Source organism: Pongo pygmaeus, chromosome 17 (assembly GCF_028885625.2).
Source record: "Pongo pygmaeus isolate AG05252 chromosome 17, NHGRI_mPonPyg2-v2.0_pri, whole genome shotgun sequence".
Taxonomy (NCBI): Eukaryota; Metazoa; Chordata; class Mammalia; order Primates; family Hominidae; genus Pongo; species Pongo pygmaeus.
The window spans coordinates 23,203,578-23,225,142 of record NC_072390.2 but is presented as its reverse complement, the minus strand read 5'-3'; the positions used below and the strand labels follow the sequence as shown (position 1 = coordinate 23,225,142).

At 38.8% G+C, this 21,565-nt stretch overlaps 1 protein-coding gene across 5 annotated transcripts in view; it reads left to right on the top strand.

The window, feature by feature from the left end:
* The window catches only part of PIEZO2 (piezo type mechanosensitive ion channel component 2), a 480,117-nt gene that overhangs the window by 328,281 nt on the left and 130,271 nt on the right, over nucleotides 1-21,565 (top strand). For 4 of the 5 annotated variants that reach the window (XM_063653383.1, XM_054461214.2, XM_063653382.1 and 1 more), the window contains exons 8-10: nucleotides 15,206-15,368; nucleotides 18,493-18,612; nucleotides 21,043-21,081. In XM_063653383.1, the coding sequence (XP_063509453.1) occupies nucleotides 15,206-15,368; nucleotides 18,493-18,612; nucleotides 21,043-21,081 (322 nt within the window). The remainder of the gene's footprint in view (nucleotides 1-15,205; nucleotides 15,369-18,492; nucleotides 18,613-21,042; nucleotides 21,082-21,565) is intronic. The other variant, XM_063653380.1, reaches the window with a different exon arrangement.

Genomic DNA, 21,565 nt, shown 5'->3' with positions numbered 1-21,565 from the left:
TCGAAGGTATTTTTAGGCATCACTACCCTGGAAAAGGGAATTTTAATTACTGTAGTTGGTTATAATGGTAATTTTAAGAATACCAACTTTAATGGGAGGAAAAGTTTCAGCTATTTATTTCCAATATAAAGCTGTAGAAAATGTTAGTTAGGGATGGGTAAGGCATTAGCAAGAGACGATTGACAATATTCTGACTTAATACTCTAAGTCACTGCTATCCCAAGTGGCAGATCAGTGCTGGTCCATGAATTGTTTGAAACACGTTTTCAACAAGTTAAATGCAGACGTTGAGAGAAAGCATTTAAAATGTATATAGCACAATGACATTGTGGTGACATGCAGGCATGTGATCATTTTCTACTAATTATTATTTTCTGTTACATTTACAAATGTATTAGTACACAATGAATAGCAATTTTTAAAGGGTCTCATAGCTTGAGAAACACATTTTAGAAGGTAAGAAACTTGTTAGAAAATCTATTTTCATTACAAAATGTGTAACTTTGATTTTCTCTGACACAAATTTATACTAGCACCATTGCATTTGTAATCAATGACTTCAATCACTTTTAAATTTACAAACAATATGAAAAGAAAGTAAAAAGAGAACAAGGAATTTTCCTGAGATTCTCTGGTAAGAATTCAAGAAAGACAAAAGTGTGGAAGAAGATGAAAGAGGATGTATGTTCACCTGAGGTCTGTGTTGTAAATGGTGAGAGACAGGGAGGGTGCAGGATGGTGCTGTGGGTAGAATCTTTGATGAAAAAGATGGTGGTGGGTGGGGGTGATACGTGACTCATATTTCCTGGTTCCAGCAACCTGGAAAACTTCTAGACTGTATCTGAAATGAGGTAAGAAGAGAGAAAATGAGGCAAGATATAATTATTCATTTTAATGTATAAGCTGGTTACAAATAAAGTATTTATTATTCATATAGTGTTTATATATAGTAAGGCTTTGATAAAAATATTGTTTTAATCAGAACATTCTACTTCTAGGTGGGTAGGTAGATACCTTTATGCAAGTATATATTCATATTAGTAAGGCAGGTGTTAAAAAGATATGTGAAGTGGACTAGACCAGCTATCCTCCTATAATCAAAGAGAAAACTAGAGAAAATATATGAAACAACTGTTTTCAGATGCTGAGCGATTGGAAGTATGGGTTTATGATGGCTGAGAGAAGGGAAAAACAAGCAGGATAGGCTAAAGGATTTTTCCAGCTTTCTACCTGGAGGGATTTACTATACATTATGTGGGGAAGGGAATCCAAACTGAGCATGGTGGTCTTGCTGAGCTGAAGATGAGAATTTGGAGAGGACGAGAAGGCTGATATTTGTGGCACGGAGTAATGGAGAGGAGAAAGACAGAGAAAGAGCTCCACAGATCTTCAAGGAGTCACCAAGACACTTTAGCTGAATTCTAAGCTGTGCATGCATAGGTAAGACTCCATGAAGTCAGACAAAGCAAAACTCCTGGGGAAAGAACAAAAATTGAGGAAGTGTAAAGTTAGTAACTGCCAGAGCTCATATAGATTTGTGAAAATATTTTAGCTTTGGCCAGAGTGAAGAATTCTTCTACTCTACTGGGGCTGAGCTAGTCATACCGTGAAGGTTACTGCAGGCCCATCATAACAAAACTTATAAACAAGCCTACTAGGATAAAGCTGATGCAAGTAACTTAACTTCCTGCCAGTATAAAACTCAACACTTTTAAATGACAACAAAATCGAGACACTCGATAATGTAGAAATAACAATGTTCAGCATTCAGAAGAAAAGTTTTAGACATGTGAAAAAGCAAGAGAAAATTCAACCAATGAAAATCAAACTACAAGTGAAACCTCCTTAAAACAGCTTTTTAAAATATTTTCAAGATTAAAGAAAATGGACATAATGAAAACAGGAATGGAATTTATAAAAGAGAATTGATGGACAAAAAGAACAAATGAAACTGAGGAGCCACAAAAATACCATAGCTATAATAATCTACTGAATGAGCTTAAGAGCAAATTAAATGCCACAGAAGAAAAGATAGATGAACTTGAGGATAGAATGATAAATCCTACCCAAATTGAAGCACAAGAAGAAAAGAAATTGAGGAAGAAAAAAAAAACCACTGAACCACATAACCTATAGGAAAGCTTCAAAAGGTTTAACACAAGTATAATTGGAGAAAGATGTGGGCATAGACAAATGTATATTGAGAAATAACAGCCAAATGTTTCCCAAATTTGATGAAAAATATAAACACCCTGTCCAAGAAGTTTAACAAACTCCGATCTAAACAAACAAAAAGAAAGTCCCACAAAAACACAATATAATTTAAAAATTTGAATATCAGTGATAGAGAAAAATATTTAAAACAGCCAAATAAAAAGACACATTATGTGCAAGGGAACAGTGGTAAGAATTATCACACTCTTCTCACCAGAAATGAATGCCATTCAAAAAGCAATAGGATAATATTATTAAAGTTGCTTCTCAAAGGGAAAAAAAACTATGAACCTATAATTCTGTATCTGAGGATGTAGGTAGAAGAAATGAAGGTCAAATAAAGATATTATTAGATAAGAAAGACTGAGAGAATTTTGCACCAGCATACCTGCACTACGCAAATATTAAAGGATGCTCTTCAGACTTAAGGAAAATGATTTCAGGTGGAAGCTTAGCTCTACAAATTAAAAGCTCTTGAAATGAGATTCACCTTTTTTCTACCTCTGTATGAAGTTTTGTGAAGATATTATGTCTTCATGTAAGAAGCTGCAGCAGTTTCTTGTGACTGTGAGAGAACAAGCATGAAGGTGAACACCGACGATGCATTGAGAACAACATTGAGAAAACGCCTGCGTAATTGTGCATTGAATTAGCTAACCTGGAACTGCTCATCTTTGGATTTTTTGTTAAGTGACATGTTCAACATTGATAGAGCAGTCAGCATTAAAATCTGATCAAAGAAACAGGCAGTTTCACATCCTTCATAGCTGAGTCTTTGGAATACATTGGTAACGCTTATATCTTCAGCATTATTCTTTCCATTGATTAATAACTGAAATCTAAAATCTTTAATTCTTTTTTATTTTTTAATAGATATTCATTAGAATAATGAAAGAGGAAATATACATTTTAAGAATTCCTTCTACTTAACGGTTTTAAAGATTGCCTCTTTATCCAAAAAACCGTATACCATTTATAAATATTTAACTGTATATCATACAAATGCCTCCAGTTTTATCCACATCCACTGTTAAATTACCCATGTAATTATCCCAGTAGAAATCATTATACCTTTTTATTGTTAATTTCATTAATGCTTTACTGGAAAGAGTCTAGGTGTACTTAAATGCAGTTCTCAGAGTTTTTCTTATGACAATTAAACGGAACATTTCCATATTATTTTGGTGGGGGACGATGTGTACACTTACCAAGTTTAAAGTGTAACAGAAAATTATTAGCCACTAACAACATAGATTAAAAAATAAATGGCCATTAGACTTACTTTAGGGCGTGCTTTTCAATGATTTCCATGACATCTTTTTATTCCTATTTCCATTAAAATGAAGCCAATAATTAGGTAATATATTTTAACTGAAAATGAGACTATGAAATGTTAGCCCTTCTAGTCTTTGACAACAGGAGCATAGTTGAGAAAAGTGATGCATTGATGTGAAGCAAAATGGTGGGGAACACCCGTGAGGATGCTCTAAACAAATATTTTGAGACTAATATGAATGTACAATACTGTATGTAAATGAAAATTCCAAACTCATATCTTATTTACTGTCCTCCATCAAACTTATTCAGTTAAATAAGGAGTACAGATGAGACAGAATTTTTAGTGATTTAGCAAATTCTCAGTATGCAATTCTTATTCTTTCCATTCCCTTTCTGTTACATTGCTATATTACTATTGATCCTGCAACTGTTTTCAAATCAACACAAATAGCTATTGAAGGCTGTCTCTGTGCTCGAATTCACCTAGAGTAAATCATTCTGATACTTCCCTAATGAAGAATTCCCAGGAAAAATATTGGGTATACACAAGTATATATTCAGGACATGTTCAAGGCTATACATAGAGTTCGTTCAACTTCATTCACCTGCCATGAAATGGGCTACATATTAACTTCTTATTAGTTTCTTATTGTAAATCACCTTCCCCTCAATTCCTTTTAGAGCCGTGCTGAATTCAACATCATTGAAGGTTAACATGCAGTAGTAATCAAAGTATTTCAAGAAATTTCTTATATCTAGTCTAATAGTACTTTGGCAGAACAGAGATGACAAGGAACGTGAAGTATGACTACTTCTTTAAGGGTATAAATTGTGATTTCTATCTCCTTGTTGATGTTCCAGAATCTATTTAGTCTATTTATCTGTATTTTTTTCAAGGGACAGAGAAACAACTCAAAAAATAAGAAAAAAGTATATACTTTATTTAGCTTATGTTGTAATCAGAATAGGCTATAAAGGAAAACGTTTAATTCAGGTAACAGTCTTCATAGAAACATTGTAAAGTCCTACTGTTTTTTTTTGTTTGTTTGTTTGTTTTTGACAGAGTCTTGCTCTGTCGCCCAGGCTGGAGTGCAGTGGCACAATCTTGGCTCACTGCGACCTCCACCTCCCAGGTTCAAGCGATTCTCCTGCCTCAGCCTCCTGAGAAGCTGGGACTACAGGCGCCTGCCACCACACTCAGCTAATTTTTTGTATTTTTGGTAGAGATGGGGTTTCACCGTGTTAGCCAGGAAGGTCTCTATCTCCTGACCTCGTGATCCACCCACCTCGGCCTCCCAAAGTGCTAGGATTATAGGCGTGAGCCACCGTGGCCGGCCGTAAAGTCCTACTGTTTTGAAGAATGTTTCTGTCTTGTTCAATCTTAAAACATGAAAAAATAAAATGAGGCCACGGAAGAACTTTAGAAGGTCATAATCAAATTGTCTTATAGTGTGTAAAAATATGGTCTATAAGTTTTTTATGAACAAGATTGTGCCTTATAAATTTTTTACACTCTGCCTTTTCCTATACGAGTGCCATGTATCTAGCTTTAATAAATGGATACTTTGGGTATAATTTCATTGGCCTTATATTTAATGTTCACTTAGTTATGTTTAAGAGATCAAATCTCACCTCAAACAACTTTTAATAGAGTGTTTTAATTCTATTGTCAAATTGGTGTTCATTGTATTTGATATTGCCTAAAATATCTAGACAATTAAATAGGGTGGGATATGTTTTTTATAAGGGAACTCTCTTTAAAATGGTATTTGCTGGGATGAGATTTAAATAGCAGGTAAAATATTAGTTTCTACTAATAAGAGAAAAGAACTGTCCAACTGACTTTAAACTCAATGCTTCCCAAACTTTAATGTGTATATAAATCACTTGAGTGTCTTGTTGGAATGCAAATTTTCATTCAGTAGGTATTGGGTGAGGCCCAAGATTCTGCATTTCTAATGGAAGAAGCTCTGAGGGACAAGGTCCTAGAAAACCCGCACCATTTATAATTGTACCATGCCTAATTTTATTCCTCTGCTTGATGAGCCCCAATGTATCTTCAATGTTTTAAAAATTAATAAAATAAAACTGCAGTGAGAAAAGATAAATAAATCATTTGGTTCTATGTATTAGTTTCTATTTGTGCAAAAAAGCAAAAATACACGTTATTCCAGCAGTTACCACATCTGGAAATGCCAGACATGGATTTCATTGAAATCCTCCCTAAGACATAAATTACATATTCATTTGAAAACATACTGACTCATTTTGCCTTAACTTGACTACTTTAGTGATGCACCAATTTTTTTCCTTTTGGATATTGTCAATACTATATAATGATTAGTGGAGAAAATCTGTAGATTTTTATTGGGTATTTAGGTGTTGCCCCTATTGTTTTGTAAGCATAATTAATTTTCTGATGAACATTTGTTTATAAAAGTCTTTGAAAACATTTCAGATTATTTTTGATTGATAATTTCAATTAATCATTCAATCGAACATTCCTGATTGATCGTTTCAGTTACATATTGCAAAATTATTAGTAAAGCTACTACTAGGGTTGTCATTACAATAATCTGAACATGGCCCATGTATAGAAAACTTGTAAGTGCTTTGGAAGCATCTAAGAAACATTATTTAGGCTCTGAAGGAGTTTACAACCCATTTCAAGCCACGAGACACAGAAATATAAAAGAACACTAATGGCATAAGACTTTGTGATCTGTGGTTAAATGAGAATTACAGATATTAGGTTAACCAAAATGTCAGTCACACACAGAATGGGAGGTGGGTCTGGGGATGGAGAGACTTCAGACTGGCAGAGGTTGAGGCAGGAGTTGAGAGAGACAAGGAAGCTCCTCCTGATGAAGAGCCGAGTGCTTCCAGCATGAGACTTATGTGTCTGCTAGGCAGGGAGTCTTCCCAGCTCCTGCCTAGTGGGATTTGATCATAACTGCAACCCAGTACCTGTGGTGTGTTTCCCGCACCTCCTTTCTCCAAATGGGAGTTTTTATTGCACTGATGATGTTTCCACTCCACTGACATGTGCTGGGTGCAATTTTGCGGACCTGTAAGGAGCGAACAACTGAACTGTAAGAGAGGACCATGCATCACCTAGGCCTCCACCTCATGAGCTGTATAACTGGGTAGAAATTTGGAACTGTTTTTCTTGGAGAGGGAGAAAGTATATTCTATGTGTGAGAAGAAAGTGTCCATAAATGTTTAGATTATAGCTATAATGTACCATCAGAAGACTGTTCTCCTTCTTTGCTTGTTCCTCAGTAAGAGCACTCCCAAATATTATCTAGGTACGTTGCTGTTGAAACAAAAGATGTATCATTCTAGCTTGAACTATATACATCTATACTTTTATACAAGGAAGAAATTGATATCTATCACATAAGAAATCTGGTGACCCTGTAGTTTACAATCCAAAACAATTGTATATAGGATATTTTCAAGCCCCGTTTCAGCAATTCTAAGTTGAAGTATCATGAAAAGCAGTTCAAAAGTCATATGTCTATCATTTCTGATCTTCACATTACCTCTTTGAGATACGTTATTTACTAGCCTCATTTTCCAAATGAGGAAATTGAGGCTCAAAGTGGTTAAATGCCCTACTCAGGGTCACATAGGTAATCATTCAGGCAGGGCTTGAATCCATGTCTGGATTACCATTCTTTTCATTTAGCCCTATAGCCTCTGATTTTAAATTTATTCTGAGTTCATGCTAAGGCAATTTCATTTAAAAGATGTGCTTTAAAATCAAAATACTAAGTAGAATATGTGCCACTTGAATTTTCATTTTTTTTTAACCTTTAAAAATAAGATCCATGTTTTGTTGCCATTAGATTTATGCCATTAGAGTGGGGAAAGGGTGGGTAGGGGATGGAAGAAAAAGAAAAGTTAATTATTTTTAGTGCCTGGCCATTTTCCCCGCAATTAGTTTTATAAGCTGCTGCAGGGTATCTATGTCTACTTAAAGAATTAAATCCCCAGGGACCATCTATGGGTAGCTGCAGTTATTGCTAGCTTTATATCTTCAAACATAATTAATCCGTAAGGTTGAACTCTTTCCTCTGAACCAGGACTCGCTTACAGAAACGCAGCTTCCTGCCCTTTCAAGGCCGCTTGTCATGTGTTCCTCTGCTCTCAGTTGAGCCCATGAGTGTGTCTCAGTGGCCAGTCATCATGGCCACTGATCCACTTAGCTCCTGGTGTTTCATGAACTTTCTCAATACTCTGCCTGAGAATTCCCATAGGGAGGCCAGGACGTTTGGAGTCTGTCACCAAACCCTTTCCAGGGAAAACGATATGAGAAGAGGAACGGCTGAACACCCTGGGGGCTGACAAGGCTTCCACCTTGACAGAGCTCAGTTAAGCTTCAACAATCCTCCTCTCTTTTGAGTGTGGTTTCTGTATTTGAGACTAGTGTCTGTAGTTTGGACTCAAATTCTCAAACTTCCTGAAATACATCTGCCTCTTTGAGGCTACTTCCCTTTACCATTTCTTCCTCCATTCATTTCAATTAAAGGATGTGGGGTTAAAAATGAGAAGATTATTAAAATACGTTTCTTCTAGAAAATTATTTGTCCCCAAATATTCATTTTATGCTAGTTGGAAACAATATATTTCCTGGCTTCCTAAAAGGATTGGAAGCTGTCTTGGACTTAGAACTCTGAGCTCTTGAGGAAAAAAAAGTTTAAATTAAAAGTATGGGGCCGGACGCAGTGGCTCATGCCTGTAATCCTAGCACTTTGGGAGGCCAAGGCGGGCAGATCATGAGGTCAGGAGATCGAGACCATCCTGGCTAACACGGTGAAACCCTGTCTCTACTAAAAAAAATACAAAAAATTAGCTGGGCATGGTGGCAGGCGCCTGTAGGCCCAGCTACTCAGGAGGCTGAGGCAGGAGGATGGCGTGAACCAGGGAGGTGGAGCTTGCCGAGAGCCGAGATTGAGCCACTGCACTCTAGCTTGGGCAACAGAGCGAAACTCCATCTCAAAAAAAAAAAGATATGGTGTCCGATCTCACACCTGTTAGGATGACTACTCTCAAAAGCATAAAATAACAAGGCTTGGCAAGGCTATAGGGAAACTGGAAGATTGTGCACTGCTGGTGGGAATGTAAAATGGGGCAGCACTGATGGAAAACAGTATACCAGTTCCTCAAACAACCGGAGCAGTTTCTCTATTAAAAATAGAATGGCCATACGATCCAACCATTTCACTTATGGCTATATATTGAAAAGAATTGAAAACAGGGTCTTGAAGAGATATTTGCTCACCCATGGTCATAACAACGTTATGCACAATAGTCAGAAGGCGGAAATGCCATCAACAGATGAATAAACAAATAGGACATACACATATGGTGTGTATATATATATATATATGTATTCAGCCTTAAAGTAGAAGGAAATTCTGACACATGCTACAACATGAATGAACCTTGACGCCATCATGCTACGTAAAATAAGATAGTCACAAAAGACAAATATCGGATGGTTCCACTAATATAAGTTACCAGGTAGTCAAATTCACAGATACAGAAAGTACAATGGTAGTTTCCAGGGCCTGGGAGGAGAAGGGAATAGGGAGTTTTTATTTAATGTGTACAGAATTTTAGTTTTGCAAGATGAAAAAGTTCTGGAGATTGGTTTCACAACAATATGAGTGTAATTAATACCACCGGACTGTGTTCTTAAAAATGTTTAAAATGGCCCAGGTGCGGTGGCTCACTCCTGTAATCCCAGCACTTTGGGAGGCCCAGGCGGGCAAATCACGAGGTCAGGAGTTGGGGACCGCCTGGCCAACATGATGAAATCCCGTCTCTACTAAAAATACAAAAACTTAGCTGGGCGTGGTGGCGCGTGCCTGTAATCCTAGATACTCTGGAGGCTGAGGCAGGAGAATCGCTTGAGCCGGGGAGGCAGAGGTTGCAGTGAGCAGAGGCCCACTGCACTCCAGCCCGGGTGACAGAGTGAGACTCCGTCTCAAAAAAAAAAAAAAAAAAAAAAAAAAAGTTTAAAATAATCAGCTTTATGTTATGTGTATTTTGCCTCAAATAAACTTTTTTTTCAGTGTGCTGTTATTTTCAGTATTACATATTTCTTGCAAATGGCTGGGATCCTGTATTACTAGAGACGGAGCAGATGTGGTCTGGAGCACACCTGAAAACAGGTGGAGGTTTTATAAATCTGCCAACATGGGCGAGCAGAAACAAGTGCCCTGCCAATTCCTAACCACCGCATGTTGTCAGATGTTATGAGTGCTTCAGAGAGAGAGAAAAACGTGCAAATAAGTGCTCCATGAGGAGGGGAGGGACAGCTATAATGAGTCCATGGAGGCCCCCAGAGCCGAAAGAATGAACCGTGCGCCGGACCCCAGGCGGAAGACTCATCACAGTGCTGCGATGAGCGACCCTTCCTGTCGCCGTGATGTCCTCTTTCATCACAAAGCATGGAATGAATTTTTTTATAACTTTTATTATAGTTTCAGAGGTACATGTTCAGGTTTGTTATATCGATAAATAGCGTGTTGCAGGTGTACAGATGATTTCATCACCCGAGTAATAAGCGTAGTACCGGATGAGTAATGTTTACATCCTCGTGCTCCTCCCACCCTCACCCTCGAGTAGACCCTGGTGTCCCCTTATTCCCTTCTCAGTGTCCATGTGTACTCAGTGTTTAACTCCCACTTACAAGTGAGAACAACAAAGCGTGGAATGAATTTTTATTCGTAATAATCTGAGCAAAGTGCAGTTGAAGGATCTTGGAATCATCCAGGCTTGCTTCATATTTTGTTACTATTGGATATTTGAGTCTCATTATTTCTTCATTATAAACCTGGATTCTCAGTTTAAAAACACTAGTGTTGGCCGGGCGTGGTGGCTCACTCCTGTAATCCCAGCAATTTGGGAAGCTGAGGCGGGCAGATCACGAGGTCAGGAGATGGAGACCATCTTGGCTAACACGGTGAAACCCCGCCTCTACTAAAAACACAAAAAAATAGCCGGGCGTGGTGGCGGGCGCCTGTAGTCTCAGCTACTTGGGAAGCTGAGGCGGGAGAATGGTGTGAACCCGGGAGGCGGAGCTTGCAGTGAGCCGAGTTCACACCACTGCACTCCAGCCTGGACCACAGAGCAAGACTCCATCTCAAAAAAACAAAAAAGAAAAAAAAAACAAAAACTGGTGTTATTTCTGAATCATATACATTTATTTATTGCTTCATTCAGAAGGTAAAGTTCAAAATGCTTGTTAATAGCTAGTAGAGAACAAAAATATCTACTATGTATGACCTAAGATATACTTTATGTAAATAAAAGTGTACTTTTGTTGCCTTTGTTACACTCTTATTCTGTGTTCTTATTTCCCAAACTGGGGCACTAAAATCATGGATGTTGGGATTCAAGCAGCAGTGATTTTTCTCTGAAAATTCCAGAATTTGTTTGTATATCTACAGTTTCTTACCTTTCTCTCTTTTTTAAAAGCAGGAACTTTTCCATCTTTTAATCTCTGCTCCTACCATAACCGTGATCACCTACTTACTCTTAGTGTATTTAATTCAGTTAAAAAAAACTTACCTTTAAAGCCTTCCATACCCTAAGCACTGCCATAAACGCAAGGTGACAAGACATACACCCTTTTTGGAAGGCATTAGAATCAAAATGGGCAGCAAAACAAGCACGTAAACTAAAAATAGCAGAAATTCAAATTGTGACTACAAATATCATTGTTGTGGAGGCATAGGGAAAATTGAATCTGAGAAGGAGAAATCGTAGACGTTTCCTGGAGACGGTGACTTTGGAACTAGACCTAGATGATGCCAAGGATGTTAACAACCAGCGACAACAAAGTGATAGGAAGAAACGTGAATGAAGTGTGCTGGGAAATGGCTTCAGGGTATTGGTGAATATTAACTATAAGGAATATCAGGCCTGAAGGAAAGAATGATGAAGAACCAATGCTTACAACAAAACTTAATTATCATAAATTAGCGTGAAGGTTCAGATGATAGGCCATGGACGTAATGTAATTATGCATCCTGAACAGCTGGTACCCTGTGTGACCCCTGTAATATTTTGGAATGATTGAGGTATCTGGAGGGAATACAGTGACATGCACGTATTATGGGATTGCAGTTGGAGTCGGGGGCTGGTGTTATCCTAAGAGGTATCAGAGAGTGTGAAGCTCTGCCTGTCCTATTTCTTGGATTTTCATTGTCAAGGAGTGGGTAAAGCTCACCTGGTACATATACCCCCAATTCTTGATTTGGGGACTCCAGAAAAGTCATAGCTACTGAAAAGCCTCCTGGTAAAACGAGGAATAGCAACACCAAAGGGATTGAGATTTTATGGTAAACCCCAAATAATCTAGCATAGCCAAGGTTTTTGTCTGGGAGAAAGAAAAGGGGACCAGGTTGCTGAAGACCTCAGGGATGCTTTTCTGGGACTCAGGGCTTTTCTCCAGGAAATGGGGGAGTAGGGAGTAGGATAAGAAGGGTGGCATAGAGAACATGAGCTTTCCCAGGGAAACTCTGGCAGCTGTCACAATGTGCAGGGAAGAGAAATTAGAGGTAAGGAGACTGCCCTTGGCATACTAATTGAAGTGAGGATGTGTTCTGTGGACAGAAATGCTGGCCATGAAACAGCAATGCAGACAGACCAGGTTCCAAAGTGGGAATGTGGGCCCCAAGGGCCTGATGTGTCTCTACTGGGAACTGATCATCACTTGGGGACCTATCTTCAGCTATCTTTTGGGAAATAGAATCTGTGAGTTCTTAAGTATTTAACATAAGATCTTCTAAAAACTGTCCTTTCTTTTTCATATACTTACGTCCTCACTCCACCCATCAACATTATTAGATTTTATTAGGAAGTGAAAGCTCAGACATTGAGTCACTTACCAAATACATTTGTATAAATTATCAGTAGAACCGGGCCTAGGATCGAAGATAAACAGAAGATATTTCAAATGCATGAAAGAGAAAAGCTTCATCTTTATCTTTTTATTTCCAAATAAGTAGTACATTGGGATGTGCTGCTCTGTAATTGTGTCATTGTATACTTCTCGAGCAAAGAGATATTTCTATGGAGAGATTTAAGACAGTCAGGAGGAGTACCCATCCCCACCACCCACTGAAAGAGAGAGTTTCTGTGACACCTTGCTCTGCCCAAGCTAGCACATGGCTTTAGTGTAGACAGAGTAGTTCCTGGAGAGCAGGTGCAATGGTATCAGTTTCTTTGTACTGTATCAAGATGCAATCCTGGGAAACAAACATTGAGTAAATTAAATAATTGTTGGATGCTGTGTAGTATCCTAGAATTGCAGCGCCAGAAAGGATGTGAACTTCAAGTACAAATTTCTCATCTCGTGTATGAATCCTTTCAACAGTATCTAGTTTCTTTAGGAAAAAAAAAAAAAGAGAGAGATGCCAGGTGCGGTGGCTCACATCTGTAATCCCAGCACTTTGGGAGGCCAAGGAGGGCAGATCACGAGGTCAAGAGATCAAGACCATCCTGGCCAACATGGTTAAATCCCATCCCTACTACAAATACAAAAATTAGCTGGCATGGTGGTGCTCACCTGTAGTTCCAGCTACTTGAGAGGCTGAGGCAGGAGAATCGCTTGAACCCGGGAGGCAGAGGTTGCAGTGAGCCGAGATCGCGCCACTGCACTCCAGCCTGGCAACAGAGTGAGACTCTGTCTCAAAAAAAAAAAAAAAAAAAAGAGAGAGAGAGAAATCTTAGGTTTTGTAGTATTTGCATAGCTCGATTAAAAAACGTTATTGTAGGAGACAACAATCTGCTACTGGTTAGCTTCTGCTCATTTTTTTAGGTCTATACATTGCTAGTACAAAATCTAAGTCGTCTTATTCAGTGTCAGTGTAGGAATGTGCAAAATCAGTTTGGAATCAGTTATGATATCAGTGGCAAGGTATGTAATGTCTACATGATATGAACCATTTAGTTTGCTTTACCAACAGCTACAGAAAATTACAATTAAAATTCTGTATGGGACAAGACAAGTATTTTTAAGCTGAGAGTTGATGAAGTTAGCTCTAGCATATGTGCCAGGCGTGGAGCAAGGAGAAGGACTCAGCAGCTGGAAGAGCTGCCACTTAGATTAACCCAAGAGACTATCTAGCTTGTCTGATTTTACATTGAAAAGCTTTCAGTTCTGTGTACTTTATACAAGAAATTTACATTTTAATCTAGGGCTGTAAAAACATTTTCTACCATTCTAAGTGGGACATAAATTTTTTCACTCAGGAAATTGTTATTTCAAATGCTAACTCCAAAAAAAAATTCTGTCTGAAACTTAAGATAAAAAGATTTTATAATAAGAACAAGTTATGATATAACTCACTTATTTCTGATAAAAATGAATAAAGTTAGTTTAATTTCTATTTAGCTTCCTTTAAAATCTGTGTTCATCCATACACTAATATTGCACTTGCATTGTGATAGAAAACAGCATTCACCCTGAGAGATTTTACAAGTGAAGGGCATGCAGCCTTTGAAGATTCTATAACTGAAGAATGTAAGATAAAAATTAAAGGAAATTCACATATAAAAGTTGCAAACAGGCTGGGTGCAATTATTCACACCTGTAATCCCAGCACTTTTGGAGGCTAACGTGGGAGGATCACTTGAGCTCAGGAGTTCGAGACCAGCCTGGGCAACATAATGAGACTTTGTGTCTACAAGTAATTTAAAAAAAAAAAATAGTTGGGTATGGTGGCATACCCTTGTGTCCCTAGCGACTTGGGAGGCCAAGGCAGGAGGATCACGTGAGCCCAGGCACTCAAGGCTGCAGTGGGCTGTGATCATGCCGCTGCACTCCAGCCTGGGTGACAGAGCGAGATCCCATTTCAAAAACAAAAAATAAATAAAAGATGCAAACAGTAGAAAGGTATGAAACTCACTTAACCTATAAAGTTTTATGCATTTAGTAGAGTCTTTTCTTAGAAAAATTGCCCATCAAAATGAATTTCTAAATGAGTCATATTTTACACAGTTTTCCATTATATAATCAGACACATTCTGATTAGTAGAAATCGGCATAAAAATAAACCATTTCAAAATGTAACAGACTCAAAGTCATATTTCAAAGAAAATGATTAGTTACTATGCTTTGAAAAAATCAAATTGCTTATAAATGATATTTGACAGAAATATATCTTACAGAAATTTTACTATATAATATTTGACTTTCATGACTAAACTGTAGAACTAGCCCAATAATGTCAACACTAGCTTTGTACAACTAATGCTGAACCCAGCCAAAAACAAAATATTTGCTCATTTAGCTGGACTAGTAACATGTTACCACATTCTTGGCATTTCTATAATACAGGGTTTTAATAGGGCCAATTAATAATTGAAACAAATTTCTAATAGATGTGCAAGAATTTAGTATTAACTGGATTTTTGAACTGATGTAAAGATCATCTGGTTAATGTTGATGTCAATTTTATACATACACATATGATTACAGAATGTATATATTATATGCATATTATACATACATGTCCACATATATTCTTTAAAGATGTAGTTACATATACAGAAGGATAATTGAAATATCTACAACAGAATGGATCAACCTAGGAATAGCTCACGAATGTATCAAAAACAAAGTACTTTTATTCAGTGTTGGAGACATATAGCTTATTGCATCTTTTAAGCATTTTTCTTTGTTTTTTAACAGGTTGTTTGGTATCAAGTCAGTAATTCAAACGGACTGTTCGAGTACTTGGAAGATCATAGTAAACCCGGACCTGTCATGGTACCACCACGCCAACCCTATCCTCCTGCTGGTGATGTACTACACTCTGGCCACCCTGATCCGCATCTGGCTGCAAGAGCCCCTTGTAAGGACAAAAACGTTTTCATGATCTTGTCTGCAAAGTAACCTTGAATCTCCAGGTGAAATGATTCACTCCTGTTCTCTACTGACTAATCAATACTGTATTCCAACACAACTCTAGTGTTCTGGGTATGATGTTTCAATTCTGCAAAGAGTATTAAGTGAATATAAATACTACCAGATCAAAGACTAGCTTCCCTTTACTACCGCAAAGTGCTGGTAAGAATGGCAGGCAGTGAGAAGAATGGAAGACTCATTTTTGCTGATCACTTACTGTAATATGCCATGTCATACATTATCTCATTTAATAAACTAAACAACTCTAATCAATAGAATAGGTATTATATGCATTTACAGATGAGGAAAATGAGGTTAGAGATGCCAGTTTTTCTAAAATCACACATTTATTGGATGGTACAAATCAGATTCTAATCCACATTTGACAACAAAGCTCAGTTCTTAGAGACACACACCCCTGTTATCAAGGGGTCTGGTGTTTCCCAAATCTCCTCCAGCGCTCTTAGCCTGTGAAGATGTGGGAGTGACAGCCCAGCTCTTGGTGGTGCCTGTTGCCTCCTGAGTATCCCCTTGTGAGGGATGGGGATTCGAATATTCCTTCCAGCACAACTGAGGGTGTTTATTCCCTATGAAAATATGAACAAGGACACAGCATTTCTGAGGGGAGGACTGAAACCTGGGTGGCTTCTCTTCTCTCTTTTCTCCTTCAGTGACAGAAAATATCAGCCTGCTTTTCTTTCCCCTAAATGACTGTCAGGAGCCAGGTTGCAAGGTTGCTTATTGGCACATGAAGGAGACAAGCTGTGTAGACAGGGTGGCCGCAACTTTTCAGGCCCCACCTGCGGGGAACCCCACAGCTGGGGACAGTTCTCATGAGCATGGCCCAGCCTGAGTCTCTGCATTCCAGTCCCCCCTCCTCCGAATCGCTTCTAGCCTGGGGCCCTGCAGAAGTTCCCTACTTTCTCTGTCTGTCTTTGTACCCACAGACCATTCCCACACGTTCATCAGTCAGCCAGTCAATGAATATTATGGAAGGCCAGCTGGGTCTGAAACTAGCCTAGGGGCCGGCATAGAGCAACGACTTCAGTAGGCAGGGCCCCACTTAGAGAGCTGTGCATTCTAAAAAAGAAAAACGGTCCAAGAGAAGCAAGCAGGATGTAAATCAGATAGTAACTGTAAAACTGCAGGAGGCGCATGCCTCCGGTCATCCCTGATAGAAGCACCACCTGCAGAAATGAGGATGGTGCTGTCTTCCTCCTATATGGTACCTCCTCCCCATCTCAGTGGCTAACAGCCATCTGTGGGATTAGGGTCTCAGAGGCCATCCTTGTTAGCAGGGTTCTCTTGGATCATCTTTCTTTTAGGCCACTGATGACAGTTGTATAGTAACAAAATGATTTATGGGTGGTAAGGAATCCCAGTTATGGTGTGTTATATTTTTCTTCAGTTCTCTTCTAAAATTTGACTGTGCCAGCAGAATCATTAAAATTGTGTCCAATTCTTCCACAAACATGCATATGTATATGTATATATTCACAAATAAAAACATGTACATAAAAAATTAAATATACATATATATATTTTTGAGATGGAGTTTCACCCTTGTTGCCCAGGCTGGAGTGCAATGGCATGATCTCGGCTCACCGCAACCTCTGCCTCCTGGGTTCAAGCAATTCTCCTGCCTCAGCCTCCTGAGTAGCTGGGATTACAGGTGCCCGACACCACGCCTGGCTAATTTTTTTGTATTTTTAGTAGAGACGGGGTTTCGCCATGTTGGCCAGGCTGGTCTCGAACTCCTGAGCTCAGGTAATTCACTCGCCTTGGCCTCCCAAAGTGCTGGGATTACAGGCGTGAGCCACCACGATGGGAACTATTTCTGAACAATGTCTTGCACATTATGGAAATTACTTTAAGGCTTTCTAGTTATTAAGATTTCCCAGCCCATTTGCTTTCTCTGGGATATCCCATGTCATCTCTCGGATAATGCAGTAGCTTGATGAGGGCTCCGTTATAACTTTGGGCCCGTGTGATATTCTGCTTCCACTGCCGTGTGCTGTCTGGCAAGCAAAGGTAGGCAGAGAGAGAGACAGGAAGACCATCTAGGCTATAGGCCACACAGCAATAGCAATGTTATAAATCACAAGGTCTGCAGGAGTATGTAGAGAAGGGGGCTTCACACTATCATCAACATTTCACGTGGGCTCTATTTCAAATGGGCTGGGACAGAAGGCCCGTTGCATTGAGTCAATGAGAAAAAGAAGCTGATTATATCATAGTTCCAGGTGACCTGGTGCATTTAATGAAAAATGCCGGCCACCAAATATGAGTGCTGAAGTAGACATCTATGAAACATGTCTGAAAAAGAGAGAGAGAAAAGGCAGTGTCGAGACTTCAGTGTAGTAGGTGGCCCCCATCTGGCAAACGTAACGCCCCACCCAGGGAGTTAGGGTGCCCTGCTTAGGAGTTCTACTCTGGTGCACTGGGACCCAGACAATGAGACTAAGTCCACTCCACTCCAGTATCAGTGACACATGACTGCCCTTTTTACTAGGACACTTTTGTTGAGAAAACATGCTAAGGCACCGAAGCGCTTCTGTTCCTCATATTCCTCTCTATCACCTTTCCTAGACCAGTTGTCTAATTTAGGCAAATGTCTCATGTGCATAGATATACTCTTGCTTAGTGCTGTGTGAGCTCTAGATGATTCTGCCTTCAATACATCCAGTCTTAATTGAAGATTGCCAGCAGCTGGCTTACACGGTTAACTGCGCACCTTTGTGAAGGCTCTTACGCTAAGAGCCATGTGCATTGCTGCTTTTGAGTGTAGTTGAGAATGCACGTGGAAAAGCTGTGGATATTTAACAATTGAGCATATTCTGTAATGCATGGGGCTTAGTAGAATCAGGGGACATTTAATATTGATGTACTTATCAATTACAGGGGAGCATTTTTGTCATTTTTTAAAGTGTCTTGACAAAATCCTGTGTATTGTAAACATTCACTTTGAAAAGTCATCATATTGAGCCAAAATGAAAAGCTCTGTCTTGGCCACCCAGGCTGCCTAGGGAACTGCCTCAGGAAGCAAGACTGATCCTGTCTCTGTGTTTCAGGTGCAGGATGAGAGGACCAAAGAAGAGGACAAAGCCCTGGCTTGTAGCCCCATCCAAATAACAGCGGAGAGGAGGCGGAGCCTGTGGTACGCAACCCATTACCCCACCGATGAGAGAAAAGTAAGCCATGATGAAAGCGATTTCCATTGCCTAATTTTTCTGTTTTTGTATTTTACTGTTGAATATGAGCCTTATAATATCTTATATATCATATCATATTCAGGTTGCTTGTAGTTTATAGAAACAGTGATTTAGGAGAGTTAGTACCAGAGAGGGAAAACTATTTCCAAAGAAAATATCCAGGTCCCGTCAAGAACATCATTTTATATTTCCATGCTTTCTACTGAAATCTCCTAATCTTAAAAAGAATGTTCCTATTAAAAAAATAATTTTGTAATTAAAACGAACAAAAGTAGCAAAGCAACCTGTTAGCACTGGAGGGGGACTATTTCGGTGCTGAACTATATTGCAGAAAATAATTTTACTCTGTTGGGTATTTGGTTGATTCGGGTATTTGGCAGACAATTACTTGAAAATAAATGAAGTGAGCTCATCACTTTGAAGCAAACAACGGACAATAATTGTTACCAGTGATATAATTTAAGCATTTGAGTAAAAATCAGAATTTTGGAAACTCATATCTACTGAGGGCTTAAAAACTTTCCAATATTTGAGGACTTTTCTGATGAGATGAGGTGATATTGACAAATGTGCTTTTTACACATTGCATACTGAAACTTGCCAGTATTTGGTAGAGTCAATACCTGTATCTCACTGAAACAGCAGTTTCTGAATCACCACCACCCGACATGACAGCGTGTGGATAAATGATCCAGTCGGGGTGCATGATATGCCAATGGGTTTTAAGGTAGCAGAGTATGAAAAATTCAGATATGGTTGCAGATTCTGCACTACAACTGACATTCAAGACTCTACACTGGTTGAGTCTGATCGAGTAGAAAAGACTGTCCACAGTTATTTGGATAGACTATTAAAATACTTTTTTTTTTTTTGGCAACAGAGTCTCACTCTGTCGCCCAGGCTGGAGTGCAGTGGTGCGATCTTGGCTCACTGCAACCTCCGCCTCCTGGGTTCAAGCGATTCTCCTGAATCAACCTCCCAAGTAGCTGGGACTATAGGCATGTGCCACCATGCCTGGCTAATTTTTTTGAATTTTTAGTAGAGATGTGGTTTTGCCATGTTGCCCTGGCTGGTCTTGAACTCCTGAGCTTAGGCAATCTGCCTGCCTCAGTCTTCCAAAGTGCTAGGGTTACAGGCATAAGTCACTGCACCCGGCCCTAAAATACTTCTTTTTGACCAAATTGCATACCTATGTGAAGCTAGATTTTCTTTATCTACTTCAACCGGAACACCACATCACAACAGATTGAATGCAGAAACAGATGTGAAAATCTGGTTGTCTTTTATTAAGCTAGACATTAAATAGATATGCAAAATTATAAAACAATGACACTGTCTTCACTGTTTTAAAAAATATAGCTATTTAAATAATTCATTTATACTAACACATAATGGGTTTTTAAAATTTTTAATGAATAAATACATAAGTAAATAAATATTTTAAGACTACCTGGTCTAATTTCTCATATGGTAGATAATTGATAGATAGAACCCACATAAATTAAGTCTCTTTGGGACCCTCAGTGATTTTTAAGAATGCAAATGAGTCCTGACCTAAAATTGTGGTAGAACCACTTGCTGTGCTAATTATTATTTGGGGGAAGCCCAAATCACCTGGTAGTAATGTATTACTAGTTAAAAAGTAGTCATATTAATAATCATTTTGTTGTAGGCAGTACGCAAATCTTAAAGTAATCTCAAACCACATTACAAATCAATTTTTCTTTTCTTTTTTTTTTTTTTTTTGAGACAGAGTCTCGCTCTGTCACCCAAGCTGGAGTGCAGTGGCGCGATCTCGGCTCACTGCAAGCTCCGCCTCCCGGGTTTACGCCATTCTCCTGCCTCAGCCTCCCGAGTGTCTGGGACTACAGGCACCCACCACCACGCCCGGCTAATTTTTTGTATTTTCAGTAGAGACGGGGTTTCACTGTGTTAGCCAGGATGGTCTCAATCTCCTGGCCTCGTGATCCGCCTGCCTCGGACTCTCAAAGTGCTGGGATTACATGCGTGAGCCACGGGGCCTGGCCCAATTTTTCTTTATTATGAAAATTCTATTTCTTGAAATATAAATACATTCAGAATTCTGCAGATGTCTCAAAGGGGTATAAAACTAAACAGCTTATTCTTGTAGAACATAACCTTGAAAAACATGGTAACATTTATAGACATGTAGTTGCTTACCTGCTGTATAACTAAACATTAACATCAAGAGCTGTGAAATAGTTGTCATAAACAGCAGCATCCAGCTCATTTATTTGTCCCTTTATATTTTGCATGGCAATTTTAATATACGAGCAAGCAGCAAGTTAAAGAGAATGGGTTTGTGCATAGTAAAACTTTATAGATACATAAACAGTAAAATGCTTTCAGCTTCCTTACTAACATGCTTTCCCACATTGCTTTTTGCAGCTTTTATCCATGACCCAGGATGACTACAAACCATCTGATGTTAGTATACCCTTAGAATTATCATTTATGCATGTGTAAGTGATGTAAAGGCAACAAATGGAAGTAGCTCCTTTGAGTCTATTTTAATGATCCATTAAAATTTCCATAAGCTTTTCCATTTTTGAGCATAAATTATATCTGGTAGATTGCTGTTAAAATGAGATTGAGTATAATCATACAAAATACATTTAAATTTTAAGAAGCTTTGTGGGCTTTTTAAAAAGTGTTTTTTTCTGTAGCTATGCCTATTACATAAGTAGGAAGTTTTGCATGCCCATGGGCGCACATACACGTATGTATTGGTGGGTGTTATGTTTATCTCAAAAATTGTAAAGCCAACGAGACAAGAAGGAGGAAACAGGCAGTTGTACTTAGTGGTGTGGTAAGGACATAGCAACCTGCAGTCAGGCAGAGATCCCCAGAGTGTGATGCCTTAGCTGAGATCCAAGGGATGTTTGCATTAGTCCTGTGCAGAGCCACATAC